At 56.7% G+C, this 23,108-nt stretch overlaps 1 protein-coding gene across 1 annotated transcript in view; it reads right to left on the bottom strand.

Annotated features, from left to right (window-relative positions):
- The window catches only part of STRA6 (signaling receptor and transporter of retinol STRA6), a 29,827-nt gene extending 7,038 nt beyond the window's left edge, over positions 1-22,789 (bottom strand). Inside the window, exons 1-12 of the mRNA XM_046007111.1 lie at positions 22,666-22,789; positions 13,429-13,607; positions 9,996-10,062; positions 9,499-9,662; positions 8,233-8,372; positions 7,620-7,643; positions 7,322-7,488; positions 5,899-6,021; positions 3,330-3,397; positions 3,078-3,154; positions 2,741-2,802; positions 1,806-1,968 (exon numbers count right to left, since the gene is read on the bottom strand). Of these exons, the coding sequence (XP_045863067.1) occupies positions 1,806-1,968; positions 2,741-2,802; positions 3,078-3,154; positions 3,330-3,397; positions 5,899-6,021; positions 7,322-7,488; positions 7,620-7,643; positions 8,233-8,372; positions 9,499-9,662; positions 9,996-10,062; positions 13,429-13,535 (1,162 nt within the window). The 5' untranslated portion in view covers positions 13,536-13,607; positions 22,666-22,789. The remainder of the gene's footprint in view (positions 1-1,805; positions 1,969-2,740; positions 2,803-3,077; positions 3,155-3,329; positions 3,398-5,898; positions 6,022-7,321; positions 7,489-7,619; positions 7,644-8,232; positions 8,373-9,498; positions 9,663-9,995; positions 10,063-13,428; positions 13,608-22,665) is intronic.
- Positions 22,790-23,108: the final 319 nt, after the last annotated feature.

Raw genomic sequence — 23,108 nt, 5'->3', positions numbered from 1 at the left:
CTGGATTTTAAAGAAGTTACCAGGCCCTTCTCCTGTGCAGCCAGGGTCGAGAAAAATGCTACAGAAGAGAGCACTGGACGTGTGCAGCTCTGCTCAGGCCCGCCTGCCCTTTGGCAGCCCCCTCAGCGCCGGGAGGAGGGTGTTCTGGTCATTTCCTGCCAGGCGAGGCGCCTGCCTGCTGAGCCTGCGCAGGTGAGTGAACGGGTTAACACAGTGTGGAGGGAGAGCAACCCCCCTCGGGCCCCCTCGGGCTTTTGATCTTCATCCATCTACCTCCTGCTCCTCTCTACCTAATTGGTTCCAAACTTGGGTCTCTCCAAACCCTGGTACCCATAAAATCTTCCTGCTCTTTGCTTCCTCTGGAACCCTGCTTGGTAGACAGATCTGCCTTCCCACAGGGGATGGAGGGCCTCAGGGACAAGGCTGCCTTTGCAACTTCGACACCTGTTTTGCGGTAGAGAGACTGAAGTCCAGAGAAGTGAGTGACTTGCCCAAGGTCACACAGCTTATAAGTGATGGAGCAGGAGTTTTCATCTAGTTCTAAGCTAGTCTGCCCTCTATGAGTGTGCCAGGCTGTGGTCCAGGTGCCCAGTGGGCAGCCTCAAATAGGCTCTCGGAGTTCAGAAGACATTACTCCTTAAGTCAAGGACTCACCAAGGGCCCCTGGGCCCAGATGTAATCTCAGTTCCAACCCTGGTTTGCTGAACGGACTTTGGGCATAGCTCTAACCCTCCTGGGCCTCAGTTTTCCTCATCTGTGGACTAGGAGAGTAAACACTGCTCTGTTTGCTGCCCCCCCCCACCGCCAAAACCACGAAAATCCCAAGCGGAGGCCTTGAGGCTTGGAAACCAGCCTGCGGTATTAAATGTCGGGGTGGGGGATAGAAGCAAAGCCCAGCATCCCAGACAGGTTGTCTCCTGCCTCTAAGCCTCCATTTCCTGTTCTGGGAGATGAGGACTGATGAGGCCGACCTAACAGGGCTGCTGTGAGCAGGGAGCCGACCCTGGATGTGGGCTGAGGTGGGCCATGTGGGCTCCTGCCTGTGGCCAACTTCAAGAACTCTCCCGGGGGCTCCCAAGTCAGCAGAGGCCACCAGCCCCAGGATTCCTGACCACCAGGCTTTGTCTGAAGGTGGTAGAGAGAGCCCCAGCAAGGTGTCAGGAGGCCGTGTTCCTCCCTTTGCTCCACTCTGCTCGGCTGAATGACCAATTTGTCAGGTGTGGACACTTCTCAGCCTCTTCCACAAGGGCCATTGGGAGGGCCTGAGAGGTGGTGTAGGCTTAGCCAGACAAAGGGCTGAAAGAGGCATCAGACCCCAGAAGGGAAGGCTGGTATGGTCCCCTGGCCCGGGGACAGAGGGCTCATTGTCAAGGGAGGGAAGGAGAATGGAGATGACCCAGGAGGACAGGGATTGGGAAAGAGGAAGCATCACCACACTCAACCCCACCCACCGGCCATGGCAATTAGCTCAGAATCTGGCCCAGTGTCCCACATCACTGCCTCCTTCCTCCTTCCCTCCCCTCAGCAAGATTCAAGGGGCTGTCCCTCAGCTCTCGAGGCCTTCCCGGGAGAGTGGAGCAAAGACACTGGAGCTGGGGGTGGGAGACACCACAGGAGCCGCGGGGCTGCTCAGATGCATCCTTCAGGTCTCAGAGACCCGGATCCAGAAGCCACAACCACCCCAGTTTGGAAGGGAGGCAGCTGAGACCCAGAGAGAAAGGAAGGGACCTGCCCGTGTCCAGGACGCATGTCCCTGGAAGGCTAGTCCCCACTGGGCACCGTCCAGGTCTCCCGGGAGGCCTCACCTTCCAGAGCCCACAGGTGATGCTTCACGAGCCCCACCACCTCCTGCCTGTCCTCTGAGAGCACGAGCCCGAAGCCGGCCAGTAGGTAGGAGACATCCGTGGTGATCCCCGCCCTCACCGTCTGGATGGTGGGTACCACGCCCACCAGCAGCAGCAGGACCACCTGGAAGAGCCCCACAAGGAAGGTGCCAGGGCCTGGCTGTGCTCACGCAGGGCCCGCATCCCAGATGAAGTGTTTCCTCAGCTCACAGGGAGACTTCAGGGCAGAAACTCCGGCCCTACTCGGGCCGATTCCCATGACCTGCACCTGTCAGTGTTCTTGGCCCTGAAGCTGTGTCTCACCAGAACGTTGCCTAACAGTCCTAACAGAGCACAGCTGGGCTTCCAAACGGCACAGCTCTCTATCTACACCTCTGCCTACCTATCAGTCCTCTCTTTATTGAAGCTGCGGAATATAAAATTTCCAATTTCCCATGTTGGCAAAAGCCAAGTATCCTATAGACAATCTCAGGCATTGAAGCTAGATGGAACTGGGCTCATATCTTGGCTACCTTGAGACCTTAGCTGGAGGAACTTGGCCAAGTCAAAGTCACCTCTCTGAGCCTTAGTTTCCCCTATGGTAAAGTGGAGAAAAATCACACCCACCTCCCAGGATTTGGGCTTTCCGGTTTTCTGGGGGCGGCAATGGAGGGGAGGATTTCTCAAACACGTATTATTTACAAACTACCCAAATCTGCCTAAATCTTCCCAAACTGATCAGAGAGGAAAGCAATTCTATTTCTTCTATTTCACAGCTGAGCTAATGGGTTCAGAGATGTTGAGTAACTTGCCCAGGGTCACACAGGAGGTAAATAATGGAGCAAGGGTTTAGACCCAGGCTTGGCAGTTGGGGGCAGTGGTCCAGAGACAAATGGCATGACAGGGGCAGGACCTACCTGGTAGATGGCTGTCCCTGTCAAGGTGGCTGAAAGCACCAGCTTCAGAGGGAGTCGGAATCCTGCAGTCCCCAGAAGGAGGGATGTGGTAAGCCCCAGCCTCCCCTGCCCCCAGGCCCGGGGGCCTCTTCCCTCCCAAAGGGCCCAGGTAAAAGGCTAGGTCTTGCAGGACCCCAGACCACCAAAGTCAGTCCAGGGGCTTCCCTTTGTCCCCAGCTGGGGCTGTTCCTCCCGACCAGGTTCTGGGGGACGGGAGCTGGACTTCTGTGGCAGCTGTTCCGTGCAAGGCATGGGTGAGGTCACCTGCCATTCTTAACCTCAGCTCCCCACTCCGTACCTCGCTGTGGAGTATAGATGTAGTTTCTGTAACAGATCCAGGCCCAGGATCGGAAGCCCTGCTTGGAGGTGTGGGAGCTGCAGAAAGACAGAGGCAGCCAGGCGCCCTTAGGAGAAACCCCAGCCCTGAGCCCGAGCCCCAGAGTTTGGTTTCTTCCTCACTGTGCTCCACCTGCTGCCTGGGGCCAGCTCCCCAAACTAGCCTGCCAGCCAGCCCTGCCCACTGGCCCAGAGGGGGTGCCTGGGACCTCACCTGCTTCGCAGCTTCTTCCGGCAAAGGAGGGCCCTCAGATATTCCTCACAGTAGCGGCTTGACAGCCCCTGTGGAGACAGACAGATGAGCAGATGAGACCTGCATGGAACCATCCATGGGACCCTGGCTCAGGGTGCCACAGTGGGTACATGGGGCTTGAGAAAAACCTCTTGGCTTTGGTGAGGTGCAGAGAAGGGCCAGCCTGTGGGGATGAGGTCCATGCCCCCCAAAAACTGCCCTTTCTCCTCCACAACTAGGAGACAAACCAGTCTCCTAAGAACACTCCGCACTGAGCGGTTTGTCCTAAAGGCTATCTCCAGCTCTCTCCTGCTTTACTTAGTCCCATCTGCTCACTGCTTCCCCCCCACTGCCCCGCCTCTGCTGGCTGAAACTGGGGCAAAAGGGAGCCTAGGTCCCATGCACACATCCCCAAGCAGGACACAGGACGGGGTCGTTCCGGGTCATACACCCCAGGCCTCTCCTGCTACTCCAGGGAGATCACAAGCACTACGGGATTTGTCTAAACCACATCACAAGGGTGATGGGATTTGTCTAAACCACCTTCCATGGGGCGTCTGGGTGGCTCAGTCCTTAAGCATCTATCTTCAGCTTAGGTCATGATCCCAGCGTCCTGGGATGGAGCCCTGCATCTGGCTGCTTGCTCAGCAGGGAGTCTGCTTCTCCCTCTCCCACTTCCCCTGCTTGTGTTCCCTCTCTCGCTGTCTCTCTGTCAAATAAATAAATAAAATCTAAAAAACAAACAAAAAAACCCAAACACACATTCCAGGCCATTAGCTGCCTGCCAAGTGCAGAGGCCCATGGTTAAGATGGGGTGAGCCCCTGCCCCCATGGGTTGGAGAACACAAGCCTATCACTTGTTGTCATGGCAACCCAACACACACACACACACACACACACCCAGAGTAGGTGTGGGTCAGCTCAAAGCTTGACTGGGACCTCTGAGGCTTAAACCTCTCTGCTGCAGGGCCTAGAGGATTTTATCTCCTAGGACTTCTCAGGAGGACAGGCATGCCTGGAGGGAGAGGTGAGCAGCGAAGAGGGAGGAGGAGGGAGAGTGTCCCAGGGGGGAGAAATGTGATGGGTACCCTGGGTACCCTATGGGAGCCACCCCTCTTCTGAGCCAGCTGTAAAAGTGAGGGGACATCGGGCTCCCCCGGAGGAGTGTGACCGTCAGGAGGGCAGCTGTGACTATCCTTGAGGTCCCTACTGCTCCCCAACCCAGAGTCTGTGGGCCCCGGGGAGGACCCAGGGCGACCGCTGGAGGACCTGAGCTGGCAGGCCTCTCTCCCCTCATCTCCTTCCCTCCTTGGGGACCTCTTTGATTTCCATGCCAGCCCTTCTCCTGAGCTCCAGACCTGCAGTCTAGCTGCCCACCCCAGCCCCACGCCTGTGCATCAGTCCCCAGGCTCCTGCCCACACCCAGCGTTCACCCCTCAGCAGCTGGCCCCCCGGCGGCTCGCTGCCCTGTCCTCTCTGCCACCCTGCGAGCTTGCCTTCGCCTTCCCCTACTGAAGAGTGACCGAGCCCCTTGGCATCTGTGTCCTTAGCCTCTCCTGAGGCTGTCCCCCTCCCTTTGAGGGTCTCTGTGGGGTGGTTTTCTTCTTCTTTCTCTCCCACTGAGAAGAGTACTTGACCCTGTCTCTGCCTACACCCGTGGCCTTGGGCGGGGCCCTGGCTGCACTTCTCACGTGGCACAGTGACCAGTGACCGGACCATCTGTTGCTGCCCGCATCTCCCCAGCCCCCGGGAGCCCCTGGGGGTCAAACAGGTCTGCAGCTCTGAGTCCGCAGTCCCTCGCTCAGGGCCTGACACTTGGTGGGCACTTAGAAGGCTTCTTAGTAAGATCACCTTGTCTTGTAAGAGTTCTCTCTCTCTTCAATTTACCCACCGATCCATCTAAAACTTCTGAAATAGCGGCTGAGTATCTACCATGCACCAAGACCTGCCCAGTGCTACAAATTACACATGCACAAAACAGACACAATCCGTCTCTGCCCCTTTACTCCTCCTCCCTACACCTGCAAGGCCTTCTCTTTATTCTCTTCCTGCTCCAGATCCTCCCTGTCCCTCAGGACCCCTACTGAAGTCTACCTCCTCCAGGAAGCCCCCCAGCCTGCCTCAGTTCTCCCTGCCCACCCCAACCGTACCCAGCCTAGAACTGATTCATAATGCGACTGTGCCCCAGGAGCTTCCTGGAGCTCGTGGGCATCTGCAGAGCTCCTTGGAGGCACAAGTCTCCTGGCCTATCTCATTTCTCCGGCTGGAGCCTCTGTGTTTCGGAAGCAGAGCTCAGACTGCCCTGTCCTCTGATCCATGCCTCCTCTGTTGGCTCCCCACTGGGCCTGCTGCTGGATGCCCCCAGGGATCCTGGGTGCCAGCCGAGGGCCTGGTCCAAAGTTCGGTCCAGGAGGGAGGACTAACCCATCACTTTGTGACTCAGCAAATATTTTCTGAGCACCTGGGCCCACGCACGGGGACCCAACAGCGGTGCAGGAGTTCAGGGTGTCCTGAGTGCTAATAGGAGTCCAGTCCAGGCCTGCCCCTTTACCTCAGAGCCTGCTTCTGCCATGTTCTGGAAACTTCTCACCAGCTGCACCGGGTACCAAAGGCTCAGGAATCCGAGGCTCAGAAGCAGAGGCAAGGAAGCCAGCAGGGCGTAGTACTTGTAGATCTAGACAGACAGACAGAGCCCCCAGACATATCTACCGTCTACCTTCCTCCCCCAACCGAAGACCAGGATCCATTTCCCTTCTCACTTCACTCCCACCCGGCTGACGGAGGTCTTCTCAGGCCCGCCCCCAACCGGGTTGCTCAGCACAAACACTACCATTCCCCTTCTGAGGCCCTGTGGACGTGCTCCCCCATCTCCCGGGCTCCTGGACTCCCACAGCCCTTAGAGGAACTCATGTAATTCCCTCCTCCCTGCCCCAGGGGGCTGCCATAGGACCTGAGACCAGGGATACCCATTTGCTATGTTCCTTTGTTCCTGGGCTTTGGGCACAGGCCTCTGAAAACTAGACAAAGGCCTCATTTTGACTGGGTACAGTTGTGACCTGGGCATCAGGGAAGTCCAAGCCCTACCCCCTGGCACTGAGTCCTTCCTAGGGCTGGGCCCCTCCTGCGTTCACTCAGTTGTTTGTTAATTCAATCCGTTTTTACTGACGGCTCAGTATGTGCCCAGTTCTGGATGGTGAAAAAGGCCAACCCAGTGCCCCCTCTCAAGAAAACCAACCAATCCTCATCTCTACCCTGGAGGATAGGTGTTATCCACTCCATTTACAGGGAGGGAAACTGAGTCTCAGAATGGTGACACGGTTTCCTCAAAGCACTTAGCATCACTTGGCATCATTCGCTTTATTTATTTATTTTTTGTATCTGCTCTTCTAGAATGGCTGCTCGTGGGACGCTAGGGACTTCATCTATCCTGTTCACAGCTATATTTCACTGCTGGGATGTGTCCCTGGTACAGACTATGCGCTTCAAATATATTTGTGGAAGGAAGGGAGGGAGGGAGGGAGAAGATGGTTCAAACTCAGGTTGTCTGGCCTGAGGCCTAGGCCTCCACCCTTCAGGCGCTCCCAGCCAGCAGCCAGTGAGGTTCTAGAATTCTCTTTTCAGCACTCCAAGACCATCCCCCAACTCAGGGCTTGCCTTCCTCCATCTCCTTGCTCCCACTCCAGCCTGGCCAAAGGAAGGCTGGGAATCAACAATGGAAGGATTTCAGGCTCCCTCTTCCTCCCCCTTGGCCCTTTCCCCCTCCCAGCCCCCTCCCAGGCTGGAAGCTCCTGGGGGCGGTCCCAGTGCCCTTGTGCCCTGCTCTTGCCACAGAAGGCCTGTGTTCACAGGAGTGGAATTCGGTGCACAGAAGGCAGCGGAGAAGTCTAGCATGTAAATAAGAGGACAGGAGCCGCACTGGTTTACACGGGTCCTTCATGCCCCCCTGCCTCAGGCTGTCGTGAGTCAGTGGTTACCTTGGGTGTCTGAGGACACTCTGCCCTCTGCCAGATCTGGACCCCAAAGTGAGCCCAGGACAGCATGCTGCCGAGCAGGTGTGCGGCTCCGTGCCGGACTGTGGCACAGGCGGCCAGAGGGTAGTAGAGGGCAGGGTAATAGAGGAGGGCGAGGATCTTCCAAGGCCCTGGAAGGCAAGATGGGCCGAGGGAGGCACGTGGTGGAGAGGATGGCCCCTCTCCCACCTCCCCCATCTGAGCCCCGCATTCAAATTCAGGTTCCGACAGTCACCAGCATTGGCGATCTCTGGCAAGTTACCTCTTGGAGTCTCCATTTCTCCAACTGTAAAATGGAAATAATAGCGGTATATTACCCAAGACAAAACAAGAAAGTAGATGTACAGTGCTTAGCACCGTGCTTAGTCAGTTGTCAACAGACTAAGCTATGACTTCCTTATTGTTCCTTCCCCTGACCCCCGGCAGCCTCCAGCGTGAAACAAGCTGCCATCCACACTGAGCAGAGTCACTGTGAGCACTGGCTGATCTCAAGAGGTCATGTGGAGGACAGTGGCCCCTCTTGGTGGCAGCTGTCCTTGTGCGGTCACTTCCTCGAGTCCAGCCCAATTGTCCAGAACCCCTCCTACTTCCTTCCCACCCTCCTTCATTCTCGGAGGCCTGCACCGTTCTGGGCAGGGGTTGGCACAAGAACAGAGAAGGTGGAGAGGGCAGTAGTGACCCAGAAGCTGGGACCAACGAAGGGCCGGTTTCGTGCACTGCGGCTGGGAGGTCCGCAGGACAGCATCTTCTGGGCAGTGGCTCAAGATGGGGATGGGAGCTCCCTGACTCACTACAGAAGAGCCCGCCCCATGCTCCAGACGCCCACTCAGCCCGTCCCACCAATCCAGCCCCAGGGTCTTAGCTGTACTGGGTACCTTGGCTGGGGGGTGAAGCCAAGGTCAGGAAGGGCAGCGGGTCCTCTGCAGGGAGCAGCAAACACAAGGAGCTGAAGAGGACCACAAAGACAGCCGCAGGCACTGTCCAGGTCGTGTCCCTTGCCAGGAAATCCACGGGGCTGGTGCAGAGACAGGGACAGGACAGGAGGAAGTCACTTGGGCCCTGCACTGCCATTCCTCCATGCCACGTTCCATACATCAAGGCGGGTAGAGATGGGAACTTTCCAGATGGAAAGTTTCCCCATCATCCATTCATTCCACATGTATCAGTGGGGGACCTCCTGTGCACCAAGCTCTGGGCCCTGTGGCCAAGTGACTCAAGAACTACCCCGTCCCCCACTCCCATACACAGGCACACAGCGGGAACAAGCCCGAGCGGCTCCCTCCGCCCACCCTGGAAGCTCCAGGAAACAGCTGCCTCCACACAAATCAGTCTGTCTGGGCTGGCAAACCTTCAGAGAGCTCGGAGAGTCACAACATCCTTAGGCAACAGCCCCCACCCTGCCCTGGGTGTGGCCTGGGGCAGAGGGCACACAGCGGGCACAGCTGTCCCAGGCATCAGCCCTCTGGGCTCAGGGCAAGCCACTCAGACCCTCTGCTTCTGTCCAGCTTGACCTCATGCCCTGAAGCCAACCGCCTCCTTTCCATCCTGCTTCCTTCTCCCCGATAGACAAGGCAAACTTTTACCTGGGCCTCCCAGTGACAGATACCCAGGTGAGTTTTCCACCAGACCATCATGGTGGGACTCACCTTGGTGTGTGGCCTGGGCCTGAGGGTCAAGGCTGTCTACACTGGGGCTCCAACTGCCACCTCCCCCAAACCTTTGGTCTCTCCCATATGAGCCTGCCCAGTTCCACCTCAGGGTCATCCCTGTCCCAGGATCTGGGTTTGTAGGACTGAAGGAGACAGGAAAAGAAAGTCCCAGCCATGGGACTGGGCTGGGATCTGTCCCTCATAATCTACCATTAAGCATCATGATCTGGGTGAGGCCCTCAAGGGAAACAAGGGTCAAGATGGCATGGGATGGCCATCGCCTGTCCAGACCATGGGCCACCACAGGAAATGCATCCAGGAGTCAGGCTGGTGTTTCCCTGGGTCTGGGATAGGAGCAGGTGGGCCTGAGTAGGGCCTCCCCTTCCCTCTGTAGCTCCTGCCTAAACCTGGAGGTCCAGGTCAAGGTAGTGAGAGCCCCCAGGCCGAAAGCAGTAGAGGGTGTCACTGAGGCCAGAGCAGACTTCTAGGTACCTAACGAACCCCCACCGTCCCAGAGTGGCCCTGTCAGCTGGGCCACCCAAGTGGGGGCTCCCGGGCCTTGGCACCAACTGGAACAGTCCAGATCTGCCGAGCCCGCAGCAGGGCCGGGGCCGGCGTACCCTGGTGAGCACCGCCAGCAGCAGCAGCACAAGGATCTGAAAGGAGAGCACAGAGCAGGCCATGGGTGCCCAGGCCTTCCCCGAGGGGCTGAGACTGAGGCCTTGGCCTCCACACCTAGGACACCCCTACCCCCCAGGGCAAAATCACGGGGCATACTGGGGACTGGCCAAGAGAACGGTGACAAAGAGAGAGGTTGGACTTTGGCCCATATCTTGGTTTGGGTCCCCACCCTGGGAGAACTCCCAGAGCAGGGGCTCCTGGGGTCCTCCTTGGCCAGCCCCAGCAGGGAACACAAGCCCCCCCCCCCCCAGCCGCCCCACCCAGTTTGGCAATGGGTGGTGAACAGGTCAGCCCCGGGGTAGACTCACCGACAGCACAGCCAGGCAGGCGTGGAGGAGCCCTGACAGCACGCTGGGGTGGCAGGCAGGCACCACTCTGCAGAGCAAGGCAAGGCTGGGTCAGGCCTGTGTTGGGACCCCCACCCCCTCCTGGGTGTGCAGCGCCTTTGGGCTTCCAGGCTGTTGACCCTGGGGCTCCACCCACCACCTCCCTCAGTCTCTGATCTCTCCTCTGCAAGCTGGCCCAGCTCAGCCTTCTCAGGCTCATTCCAGGGTTGCAGGCCCCTCATGTTGCACCAGCCCCAGGTCAAGCTCTGAGGTTACAGGGTTGAAGGAGACAGGGCCTCCCAGGGGAAGGCATGGGAGAAACAGAGCAGGCCAGCTCAACCCCAACCTGGGCCCCTCTTCTTTCTCACCCATTCTTCCTGGCCTTCAAGGCCACTTCAGCCCCCTCCTCCAGGAAGCCTCTGACTGCTTCAGGCCTCCCAGACCTCTCCTTCTCAGAATTGTAGTTGAGCCTCTCATCTGGGTGGAGCAATCAAGTGTTTGGTCCTACGCTTTGCCTTGTGGCATTTGATTTGAGTTTAAAAGATGGTTGGTATCTTTTGAGGCAAAGAAGGGGAAAGGGAGCTCCGTGTAGAGGGAGGAACATGAGGATGGGAAGTGACAGGGAGCAGATGGTGCGGCTGGGGCCAGGCAAGTCTTTTCGTTTGCCTGCAGTCTCCAGGGTTGTGGGCAGGCCGGGAGCAGGTCACAGCCGGCATGGGAGGCACTAGGGAGCCATCGAGGATGTTGGAGCAGGCTGGTGTTCTGAATATGGGGAGATTTCTGTGGCCCACTCTGAATAATAACAACAGCAGTAACTAGCACTCACTAAGAATTGACTATGTGCTCTTTGTTCCATGTGTTAACTCGGGTATTACTGGCCAGGTCGGTGTTACTATTATCCCCCTTGGGTAGACAAGGAGACCAAAGCTCAGAGAGGTTAAGTATCTTGCCTAAATCACACAGGTAGGAAAATAGCAGAGTAAGGATTCAAACTGAGGTCCTCGGGCTGTAGCACCCACATCTGACCAGGAGGGTAGAGGTAAGAAGTATGGAAGGAAGTTTTAAGTTGAACCATATGAAAGTGTCATTTCTACACGTCAAAAACAGTTGAAAATCTGCATTGTCAAGGAGTTGAGCATCAGCAGCGGCTAGGGAAGGGAGACAACAGGCTGTCCCTCAGAGATGTGTAGAAGGAAGAAGGTACATGCCTGAGATGGAAGAGCAGGGGGAAGGGGGGTTTCCAGAATGATCGCAGACTTCTAGGCCTTATTCCAAGAGGAGAAGCGAGGACCAGAATCACAGGCAGCCAAGGAAGCGAGGCTTGGTCTCAGATACTCAGAGACAGAGGCCAGACTGCTGAGTGGTGAGGACACTGAGATAAGGAGCAAGACAGCTGTTTCCAGAAGTCAGTCTCTGAGTGGGAGCCTACAGAGGGCCCTCAGAGGGGAAGGCAGAGGCCTGATCCCCATGCCCCAACCCCTCACCCCACAGCAGAAGGGCCTGCAGATCGCCCTGGTGTTGGCCTCCTGCCAGGAGGGCAGGCCAGGAGGGAAGCCTCCAATTCCCCAGGCAGCCCTTTGAAGTAGTGGGGAGGTGAGTGTCATCCTGGACTGCTGCCACAGGACATTCGTGTCCCCAGGCTCTGGCTGAGAAACTTAGTATTAGTGGTAAGTGGATAACATGTGGGCAGATGTGAGGCTGGGTACATGACCCGGTCGGGGGTGGGGGAGCTCCAGGGGGCTCCAGGGGTAGGAAAGGGCCAGCTGGGCTGCCACAGATCAGTCCTGTGCCCACAGAAGACCCTGGAGGGCACATCCCACCCTGTCAGACTCACTCCCCTCCCAATCTTTTCAACCAGGACTTTCCACCAGAAGGGCACCTGGACAAGTATGACCAGGAGACTGAGTCCGGCCAGTCACTGTCACCAGCGCCCACCAGCCCGAACCCCAGCCTGCGGGGGCATCCTGAGGTACAGAGGGGGCCCACCATCAGGGGCTCCTCGAAGCCTCGGTGCACCATCTCCCTGGGTGTCTGACTCACTCAGGGAGAAGTGGGCCCAAGTTCATCTCCTTGGGATTCCCCTTGAGCTTCCACTTTTGGGAGTGGGGTTTGAGGGACAAGCAGTGCCACTGGGATTATAGTAAGTGGAGTCAAAAACAAACCTCATTCTTCCCTGCGGTGGGAGAAGGCGGCTGCAGGTCCCAGATGCCTCACACATCAGAGCCAGTGCTCCCTATCACTCAGGCCCTGCTAGGTACCCCACTTCATTCTGAGGCCAGAGCTGAGGGGCCTGGCCCCAGCCAACGCCCAGGCCTTGAGGCTCACAAGGACACAGCAGCAGCTTGAGTCTTACCCCAGATCAGGAGCCGTATCCTCTTGGCTTCCTGGGCCCCTCCCCATTCTGCTGCTTCTCCACTCCAAAAATGTGCAGCAGGGACATGAGGAGCCCGCAGGCTGTCCAGATCAGCCAGGGACCGGCGAGGGAAACACCCTTGCGGACACAGAGCTACTGACCAGGTGGCCAGCACCCTGAGTCCTCCCAGCCTGAGGCCTAGACAGGGCCTCTGTCCCTGCCGGGTGACCCAAGACTGGCCAGGCCGCAGCCCCAGCCCCCGGGGAGGCATGCCAGCCTTTCTCCTTCTCTAGTTTCAGTTGTTGATGGAAAGCAGGTGTGTGCACATCTGGCTCAGCCAACCCCCTCCTCCCCAGCCTCACCTTTCCAGTTCCCCAAACCCTCAGACAGAGCAGGGAGGTGGGGGATGGGACGAGGGCCAGGAACAATAAGGGGAGAACACAGACCAGGGCCCACACAGACCAGGCGTCCTTAGCAGCCTGTGGGGCCCAGGGAGGCCCAGCCCCTCTGCCAGGGGGCTGCCCAGACTAAACAAAGATAGGGCCTGGCAAAGGGAGCCGCGTGTCCTCTGGCCACACAGGACTGGGCTGAGGCAGCCTCCCTCCCCTGGGCTCGCCTGAGCACTCCTGCTAAAGAGAAAGGCCCTCCTCATCTTCATGGAGACTCAGAGCCCGCCAAAGGCATGGGGGCGCCATCTTTCCTCAAGGACCCTCCCCCCAGGGTTTCTTCCTCAGGCCTCTCCCTGCCCTGGGCTGAGCAGAGAGCCTGACAGCTGGCAAACAAGGCACCCAGAATGGTCACCCTTGGGAAAAGCAACCCCTTGAAGGCAGGGGGAGCTTCCCGCATCCACTCAGCGGGCACTCTGCCTCCCAGCCACCGGCCAAAACCACCCCAAACCGGCTAGATCTGAATTTGTAAGGAGAAGGCCCGGGAGGTTGTATTTTTAACAAACCACACAGGTGTTTTAAGTGACAGCCTGGCCCAGGACCTTGCCCAGGGGGCTTCCCCATCCCCCCATCAGAAACCTCTGCCACACCCCACTCTGCAGGCAGACAGACTTACCCCTCTGGCTGGAGCTCCTGGTCCCCCTGGGGCTCGTCGATGTACCAGTTGGAGTAGTCATCTGTGACCCCGGAGGAGGTCTGGTTCCCCACGGCCTGGGACGACATTCTCTGGCCTTTCTCCTCTGCCCCCCCTCCCCTGGACAAGTGGGGGAAAACCACTACAGATGTGAAAAGAGGCTTAGGGAGAAAAAAAAAAAAAAAAAAAGGAAAGAAAGAAACCAAACAAAGAAACGTTTCTCTTTAATCCCGAAGGTTACTTTCTTGCTTTTAGCTCTCTGGGAAAAGCCGGTCTGGGAGAGAGGGCTTGGGCCAGCGAGCACGGGAAAAGGGGAAGGGCTTCTCGAGTCCCTTCCCGTCCCTTCCCGCCCCGTCTTGCCTGCTCCTGCAGGAGATAGTTATCCCCTTGGGACGAGTGTGCCCCTCGGGGTCCTTGGGCTCTTGCTGGAACGCCTGACTGTTTGTCTGACCACCAGCCTCTGTGCAAAGGACCATTTTCAAAGAAAGTTTGTCCAATCCAAGCTGCCCGCATAGACACCCCCCTTCCTTCCCCCTCCCCAAAGCCACCCAAATGACCCACAGACACACACTCAAGGAAGGGCAGGGAGGAAGGAGCTACAGAGATGAAAGGGTGGGCGGGCAGCAGGCGGGCCCAACCCAACTGGACCCTCCCAGCTGGGCTCCAGGTCCCTCCTGCCCTCAGGGGTCAGCCCCATCCCCCTCTTTCTTTGACTCACCGCCAGACCACCTCCCCACCCCTACCCCCATCCCCCAGCCTTAGGCTGCCCCTTTCTGGCTCCTTTGGCCCTCAGTGATGGGATCATATCATGGTCCTGACAAAGTGCCCCTCCCAGGTGGGAGGCCCCAGCTCCACCGGTGACTGGAGCCCTGGATGGATGTGTCCAGGAGGGTCCCAGGCAGCTGGCCCAGCTCACATACCTGCCTCCCCAAAGCACCTACACCTCCCGCCTCTGCATCTGCAGGGTCCTACGCACACACAGTCCAGCATGCAGCAACCCAAGGAGACAGCTGGGGCTGGACCAGGGGTAGAGGTGGGGAGGGGGAGCCTGTCCACTCCTTCCCCTGGGTTTCCATGAAGGAGGCAACATGTGTCTCACTGGTAAAACATTCTAGTTTCTCCAACTTGATTTCACAAGGAGATAACTCACCCTCTTGAGGCAGAGATTAGGCCTTTAAACACAAACCAGACCCACGGGTAAGCAAGAACCCCTCCTGCCTTGGGCTCCTCCCACGCTGTGGGGTGAGGGTGACGAAGGCTGGGCCCAGGCAGAGGCTGGGGCTTCCTCCTTCCTCTCCATCCAACATCACCCACCCCCCACCCTGCCCCAGAAGCTGTACCCCTGGCTGGCTCCCCTCCCCCAACTGGCCCCAGAAGGGAGACAAGATGCAGACAAAGACAGTGAGCTGTTCTCAGGCCCTGTCCCCGGGCGGGGGTCAGACCCACTAAACAGGTCCCTGTCTTTCCAGTTGCCCTGGGAGGGCCCTGGGCAACTGGCCCTCCCCAGCTAAGGCACTCATTCCACAAGTTTTGTTTTGTTTTTTTTCCTAAAGGCATTCATCCATTTCTTCTTCTAGCATAAATTCATTGAACAACTACTAAGTGTAGGCATTATTCTGGGCCCTGGGATGTGAAAGTTGACATTTCCGGGGGGGACACAGAAAAGTAGGTAAATAATTACCACTCTGAGTCTTTCTGTCTACAAAGGGAAGGCACAGAATGCCTGAGGTATACCACAGGAAGCTGAATTTGGTCCGAAAAAAATGGGGGATTCCCGAAAAAAGAAACCTGATTCACGGAGATCTGAGAACAAGGAAAAGTCAGCTGTGCAGAGGGTGTGGGGAAAGGGAAGCGTGTTCCTGGAAGAGGGAACAGCCCCCTGAGGGGGTGTGGGCTCAGCAGAGACAGAGTTTGAAATCCTAAAATCTTCCCATTCAGACCTAGTAGCCAGGCCCATGAAGCCTTCCAGGACTAGGGCCTGAGTGCTCTATTGGCCTGCTCCCCCCTCCTTCCCCAATGACCCTCTTCCAGGAAGTGGGCTCAGACCACCCCTCCCCCACCCCACAGAGTTGTCCGTGGCAGACTCAGAACTGAGCCTAAACTTTCTGTGATGCAATGCAGGAGCCCACACTGCCCATCTGTTCCTGGGAACTTGGGGTAAATCCAGCCTCCCAAGCCTGGCTCTGAGGACCTGGGGGCAGAACGCTGCCTCTTCTCTTCCTCCTCCCTTAATCCGCCAGCACACAGTACAGGCTCTCAGGCAACGAGGACTTTGCAAGTTGGGTTTGGCCCAGCCATTGTTCATTCTAGCGACTGTCACTCCTCCATGGACCTGCACTAGGCAGGCCAGTGTGTAGCCTCTGCTCCAACTCAGAGCCCCGCATTCCTTCTCTGCTCAGGAGTTTTGGACCCTCAGCCTAGAGGGCAACTAACTTCTATCTGCTTAGATCTGCCAGTGATAACTCCAGCAGTTGGAGTCCAGTCTGTGACGGGGAGCTCTCTCCCTCTATACAAGGCAGAAATGGTCATCGCTGGGCAACTCTGTCAGAAGCTTCCTCCTTGCCTGGAGGAAGACTCCCCAGTGTGGTTTGTTCATTCATTCCTTCATGCATCCATTCATGCAACAAAGGTTCATTGCATCCTGATGGCATCCCAGGGAAGGTTCTACAAGCTGAGAATGTCGCAATGAGCAAGAGAGCGACTCTAAACAGGCACTGGGGCATAGTGGGGAGAAAAAGGTGTCAGAGCGATGAGAGGGAAAATAGAGACAGACAGACAAGAGGTGGCTGCTTTAGGCTGGATGGTCAGGGAAGGCCCCTCAGATGAGGTGACATTTGAGCAGAGACCTGGAGGAAGAGAGGGGTACCCAGCTGGACACTGAGGAAAGACATTCAGGCTGCCTGAAGGAGCCTCTCTCCCCCTCAGAGGCTGCAGCCAGCCTGGCAGGGAGGGGCGCAGACGATCCCAGACCCAGTCCCAGACCCAGTCCCTACCCCACGCACCTCTCCCCAACCAAACCCCGCTCCGCGCCGAAAGGGACTTTTGGCAGGTACCTTCCAGCGGCTTCCCCCAAGGGATACCCCAGTGCCCAAGATATCACCTCCCTCCTCACTGGGGAGATGCAGAGGCTGCCTTCAGGGAGGCCCTAACCAGATGTGAGGAAACTGTGAGCTTTGTTCCTCTCTGCTGGGGGGTGGGCACAGTGGACAGAAGGCAGCGCCTTGATGGGGCCCCTTCTGGTGATGGGAACCGGTTCCTGTAAGGCAATGAGAAGGGCCCTGTTGCGGACGCAGCCTTACCTAGGTTTGAACCCTGGCGCTGGCTGTGTGACTGTGAGGGATTCCCTTGGCCTCTTGGGGTCTCAACCCCTCCTCTGTCCCAGCAGAGGTGAGGCTTCCAGCCTGGAGATTCTTTGGCTGTGGGCTCTGCTCTCTGGAGGCCCCGACTCCCTGCCCTCAATGACTTCATGGCCCAAGAATGTGGAGGCAGCACACCAGGCACTGGCTTTAGCAAGAAGGTCAAAGCCACAGAGGCTGTGACTACCCAGGTGTCCCCTTTTGTCTTCTACCCACCCCCACTCCCCCATCCACACTGGGAGGGGTAGGGAGGGAGGCAAGCCAGTCGGAGATCCATGATCCACGGATACTGGGTGGTTGTAGGCTCAGGCTAGGAGGGGGACCCCACTTCTTGACCCTAAAACACCTCCTCAGCTTGGAGCTGGAATGGCTCTGTGCTCACATCTGTGAAATGGGAGGGTTGGTGCCAAGGTGTCAGGAAAGGTGTCATCTGGCCAGACGGCAGGTAGGCTGGGAAATGTACTGGCAAGAGAAGAATGGTAATGAGTTGTTCCTGGAGAATTTCTCTGCCTGGCAGCAGAGTCTATAACCGACCCATGGGAGTTGGCTTAAAGGTTGACTCATGCCCAGAAGAGTCAGAGGCTGGTACCTGCCATCAGGGAAGGAGGGGTTGGAGAGTGGAGGGACTTCAGAGACAGACTTCAGAAGCTCTCAGAAGAGAGGTGGCAGGGGGAATAAGGATATGTCTCAGACAGTCTTAGAGGCTTCCTGGAGGAGGTGTCCTGGAGCAGAGCCCCAAGGTCAGACAGGGTCAGCAATGGTAGCAAGAATGAGGTGCCTTAGGGGAGCTAAGAAGGGGAGTCTGGAAGGCAAGAAGTTGGGGCAGGGGTCCGGGCCACCTAGCTGTGGCCTGCGTGAGCCCACATGGGTACATTCAGAAGAGGCTGGTGCCAATACCTGAGGAGCAGGCCAGGACACAAGGGATACAGATTGGGGGGTGCCTAAGCCCTGCTCACTGTAAGACAGGGGTCACAAAAAGCTGCTGGGTTCCGAGAAGACAAAGGCCATCTTGCCACCAAGCTGCTCTGCTCTGCCCCAGGGCCGGAGCTGGCCCATGAAGTCCTTGGGACAGGGCTTCCTTCCTCCCCATGTTTTTGTTCAAGTTGATTAAATCTGAGGAATGTCTGCGTCCAGGAACAGAGGCCCACGTGTGTGCCTTCAGCAGCCTGTGGTTATCAAAATCCTCAAAGGGCCAAGTGCTAGGCTTAAAAGGAGCTAACAGTGGGCCAGAGGCAACGGGGAAGACCAGCAGCATCCCCCAAATCTTAGAAACGTCCCCAAGGGTTCCCCGATCCTCCAGAGCACCTCCAGAATCCCAGCACTATCCCCAGAATTATAGTAACACCACAAAAACTCCTGGAACCTCGGTGTCGCCCCCAGAAGGTCAGTATCATACCATGACCTTGGTCAAACTTTGGTCACATTCCAAGGACTATCAGACACAGGCAAATCAAGCACAAGTTGGGGCCTGATGGTCAGAACTATGGTGAGAAGCTGGAGAAGGTCCAGAGACCCCATTGCCCACCACCCTCCCATCCCAGCCCTGGACTCTCTGCTTTGGGCTGGATCCCCGCAAAAGTTGCACAGCACCCAAACTTCAGTGACCCCTCAGGGAGCCTCGGCACCATCCCTGATCCCCGGTTTTGCAGCAGAAAATGCCCAAGGGATGTTTGGTCCAAGAGAGGGGGTATGGCCTCCTATGCAACGTGGTCCTGCCCATGAGGTACCCTGTGGAGAGGCAGCCAAGTCAGGTTCAAACCCATGCAGGCCAATGAGCTCCGGGCCTGCCCCTGTTGACACAGCATCCATGTATCAAGCTGACACGGGTGCCTAACCTGTCCCCAGACACAGATTGGCCCCACTCAGTGGCTGGAAGGCATGTCGCTGGCTGCTAAGCTCATGACAGGAGAGTGTGGATGGCTCTCTACCCCTTTACTCTCTACCTCCTACCTCCCTTGCCATGAGGGTAGATCAGAAGCATCACGCGAGGGGCGCCTGGGTGGCTCAGTGGGTTAAAGCCTCTGCCTTCGGCCCAGGTCATGATCCAAGAGTCCTGGGACCGAGCCCTACATCAGGCTCTCTGCTTGGCAGGGAGCCTGCTTCCCCATCTCTCTCTCTCTCTGCCTGCCTCTCTGCCTGCTTGTGATCTCTGTCTGTCAAATAAATAAATAAAATCTTTAAAAAAAGAAGAAGAAGAAGAAGCATCACCCGACATGCCCTTCCTGGAATTCTCCTGTCCCCCTCACCACCAACACCATCAGCCATGAGGAATCTCAGCCAGACTGCTCTGGTGTGAGTGTAGACACTGGTGAGGAGTAGGAGGAAGGTAGCTGTCTGGACCCGGGAGCAGCGTGTCCCTACCCTCCCAGAGAGCTAGGCTAGAACTGACTCAGAGGAGAGAAGCTAGGGAGGCCAATTTCAGCCCAGGACAAAAGTAGCTTTCTTATTCACACAGAGGAGTGAGCCCCCAATCAGGGGAGGTAATCAAGAAGAGGGTGGTAGCATCAAGATGCTACAGAGGGTTTCTGGCCTTCAAAGAAGGACTGGCCAGAAGGCCACGAAGATTCCCCCAGCTATAGGAGCCCCGGATTCTCCTTCCTGGCACCACCTTCCTGGCATTTTATCACCATGGTCTGGCCTTGAGACGTAGACTTTGTGCTGCCCTCCCTCCTCACTGAGGAACTGACTGTTAGGCAGATCCCCTGGGTTCCCTCTCTCTCTCTCTGAGTTCTCTCTTCTTGTTCCCTGCTGGCCGCAGGCTAGGGCTCTCCATCCATCTCTCCCAGAAATCCATACTCAGACACAACACTTCTGACATCTTCCAGTCTTTGGAGTCAACATTGGCCCCCAGCATCCCCCCAGTACAGCCATCTCCAGGTCTCCAACTTCTTCCCTCAGAATTGCTTCCCCCTACCAATCCAGCCACCTTCCTGCCTCCAAAGCCCTTGTTGGGGCGGGCTCTGTGCCCACTGAAGTGCCTTTACCCTCTTCCCCCACCTCTTCCGGTCCTACCTGCCCACGAGGCTTGGCTCCAGCCACAGAGTGCTCCCCAACAACTGAGGCCTCCTCTGAGTGCCAGCCCCAGCTCTGGCTAGGATCCCGGAGGGCTGGCTGCTTGCTCCGTCTCAGCAGACGGCCCCCAAGCAGGGTCCCCAGCACCTGCTTTGGAAGGTTTTTGATTTCTTCCCAGAAAGCTCCCTCCTTCCCGCTGGCTCTGGCCCTGCCCCCTCCTCCCACCCCTCAGGCCTCCTTCCCCCACCCTAGGCCTCCTGCTTGTGCAGAATCAGAGAAGCCCACCCCACCCCCATCTCTCCAGCTCCGGCCCACCGCCAGGCTGGGCCCCACACAGCACACAGGACGGCTTGTCTCCAGAGGAGCCTCTCCACCTCCAGAAACCATTTGCCCGAAACTTGATCTCCCTGGCCCTCAGAATCACCTCTAGTGGAGAAGCCTGCATAGGGCTTTGATGGCTGAGTTTCCCCAGCTGTGGCCCTGGATGGGCTCAGGAACCCCCTACCTCCTCTCATTTGTCACCATCCATCACCCCCGGGAGGCCATGGCCTGATGAACTGCTCCAAGCCAGAGGGGAACCACAGGCTAAGCTTTTAATAACCCGATCAGCCTCCCGCTGCTGCCCAGCTGGGCTGAGGGTCACACTTTCATGGGGCTTTGGGGCTTGAGTTTCAGGAACAATCCATTCAGGGGGGAGAGCCTTCTCCTCAACTCCTCATGGCCCAGTCTCTCTCTGGAAGAAGGCTGGGGTTCTGGGGCCTGTTGTTCATCCCAAGCCCATGTCTGTGACCCCCTGAGGATGCAGGGACAGTGGGTCGATCTCCATCCGTCCATCCATCCATCCGTCCATCCGTCCATCCGCTGGAGGCGATCTCCATCCCTCCATCAGCTGGAAGCAGGCTGAGGCTCACCATGCTCTCCCCTCCTCCTCCTTCTAGAGGAGGTTCCCCAGAGGGGTAAACAGCACTAGGGAAGGGAGGGAAGCACTAGGGAAGAAGATGGGAAGTGATAAAGATGGCAGAGCCCTAAATCCCCAGGCGACAGATGCCTGGAGAGGCCCCTTCCTCCACCTCCAAGGAGAAGGAAGGTACAGTTAACAAAAGGGTGGGCAGCCTAAGGAACACAAGTTTTAGGCTGTGAGATTGGTTCCCCATGAGAGTGAAGATCCCAGACAGAGGGCTCAGCGTGAAAAGAGATTTTTACACAGAAAGGGGTAAACTCACAACTCAAAGAGAGAATTCACCTTTGGCCCATTTTCAGGAACTCTACCCTCAAAGAAATTTGCATGTATACACAGGGAAGTGGGCATCTCCCAAGGCCATTGGTAATGCAAAACTTGGCAATGAGTCCAATATCCATGGATCAGCTTTGCTAAGTCTGTACGGTAAGGTACTTGTTCATGGCCTGGCATGGTGAAACCGCCAAGACAGTGCCAAGTACAATAACCATGAACGCAAATTGCTAAGCAGTTCGTAAATCACAATCCTACTCCATGTTGCTTTAAGCTAGGTGTGCACATGCACACGAGCACGTACACACATGCGTGCATGATGTGTGTGTAAATACATTAAAAAATGAATCGAGAAGACACACAGCAGATTGTTCATAGTGGTCACATACGGGGGAGAAATGACTGCAAATGAAGGGGGACTTTCATTTGTTTGAAATGTATATTTAAAACCTATCTATCTGTTTGTCTATTTATTCAACTAGTAAATCAAAGGAAAACACGTTAAGGCTGTATTGAAGCCTGTTGTGTGAGAAGAGCTGTACCAACTTCACTGAGCTGTGTGAAATGGATTCAGTCCCCAGCCTAGTACTGCATATCCCCCTGGCCTCTCCTGAAGCTTACATACAGCCCTGAGACTAGGTATTGACCAATGAGGTGGAAAAAGAAGTGTTGACTATAGCTTCTGAAAAGAGATGTTCTTTAAAAGAGCAATGTTTTCTTTATTCCTTCCGCCTTCCAGATGGCTGAAATGAAGTTGAGATGGCTGGATATCAGGCAGCCATCTTGGATTATGAGGTAGAGTCATGAGTTAAATAGGACAGAGCAGTAAATTAGCTGCAGAGAAAAAGCCTGAGCTGAGGCCAGATCTTAGGCCAGAAGGAGATCTCAGAGACCCCTGCTCTACCCATATTCACCAACACATCTAGAGGAAACTGAGGCTCAGAGAAACTACATGATGTGGCAGGGCAGTGACTGAGCTAGAAGTCTTGCCAGAGATCCTCCCTCCTCCTATGCCCTTTGTACACACAGAGCTCACAGGTCCTTGCCCAGAAACCGCCCTTCTGTGGTTAGGGACCCTGTCTAGGACCCAGTCCCTGGAGTTGGGAGAAGACCCCCAGAGTTAGTTAAGATGCCCGCCTGAGACATACCTCTCAGCATTCTGTCTGATGAGAATACAGCAGAAGCTCTGCCCACTGGTGCCTACAGGTGGGTGTGTCTGTCACTATCTCCCATCTGGCTCCTTTCTCTCTTTCTTTGTCCTGTCCTGCTGCCAGTCTGTCCCAGTCCATCAGTCTCTCTTGCCATCCCTGTTACCGCCTCTCTCTATCCCACTCTCACCCTGTCTGGTTCAGTCTGCCTTTCTCTCACCTTTCTGTCCCACCTTCTACTTCTCTGTCTCTGCCTCACTCTCGGTCCATCTCTGTGTCTCTCCCTCTCTATACTCTGTCTTTCCCTTTCTGTTCCTCTCTCCTGCTCTTGGTTTTGTTTTTCTCTCTGTCTCTCTGGGCCTGACGGTGAAGTTGGTCTCTCCGCCTAAAGGTTCCAGGCGGCTTCTCAGACTTTCTTGTGTGCTTAAGTAGTGCTTCCCCTGCCCGCTCCTGTCTCTCCCTCCCCGCTTACCTGCCCTGTCTGGCTCCAGTGCAGAGAAGGACTGGTGCTGGTCTCTGCACCCCCCAGAGTCTGCAGGGCCCCCAAGCAGGCCGGGACGCTGGCTCGGGAGTTTGAGCCCTTGGAGCTGGTAGCACAGCTGAGCGACCATGGGAGGCAAAGGTCGATGCTGCTGATGCTGTCAGAGACACTAGTGCGCCTTCCTTTCTGCTACCTCAGGAAATTTATCCCTTCTGAGCCAGGCAAAGAGGGGCTGTCAGGCAAGCCCAGGGGTCACGGGTGCAGCCCCAGCTCCTGCCAGCTAGAGGGCTGCAGGCATGACCCAAGACTCTCAGGACAGTGCTCCATGCCAAAGCCTGGAGCAGGAGGCCAGGAAGGGGAGGCTAAGCAGCTCGACGGTGCCAGAGACATGGAGACGGGAAAGTCTCAAGGTAGCCAGACCCCAGCCCACTATC

Source organism: Meles meles, chromosome 6, assembly GCF_922984935.1.
Source record: "Meles meles chromosome 6, mMelMel3.1 paternal haplotype, whole genome shotgun sequence".
Taxonomy (NCBI): Eukaryota; Metazoa; Chordata; class Mammalia; order Carnivora; family Mustelidae; genus Meles; species Meles meles.
Note: the sequence above shows the minus strand (reverse complement) of the source record. Positions and strands in the feature narration are given on the sequence as shown.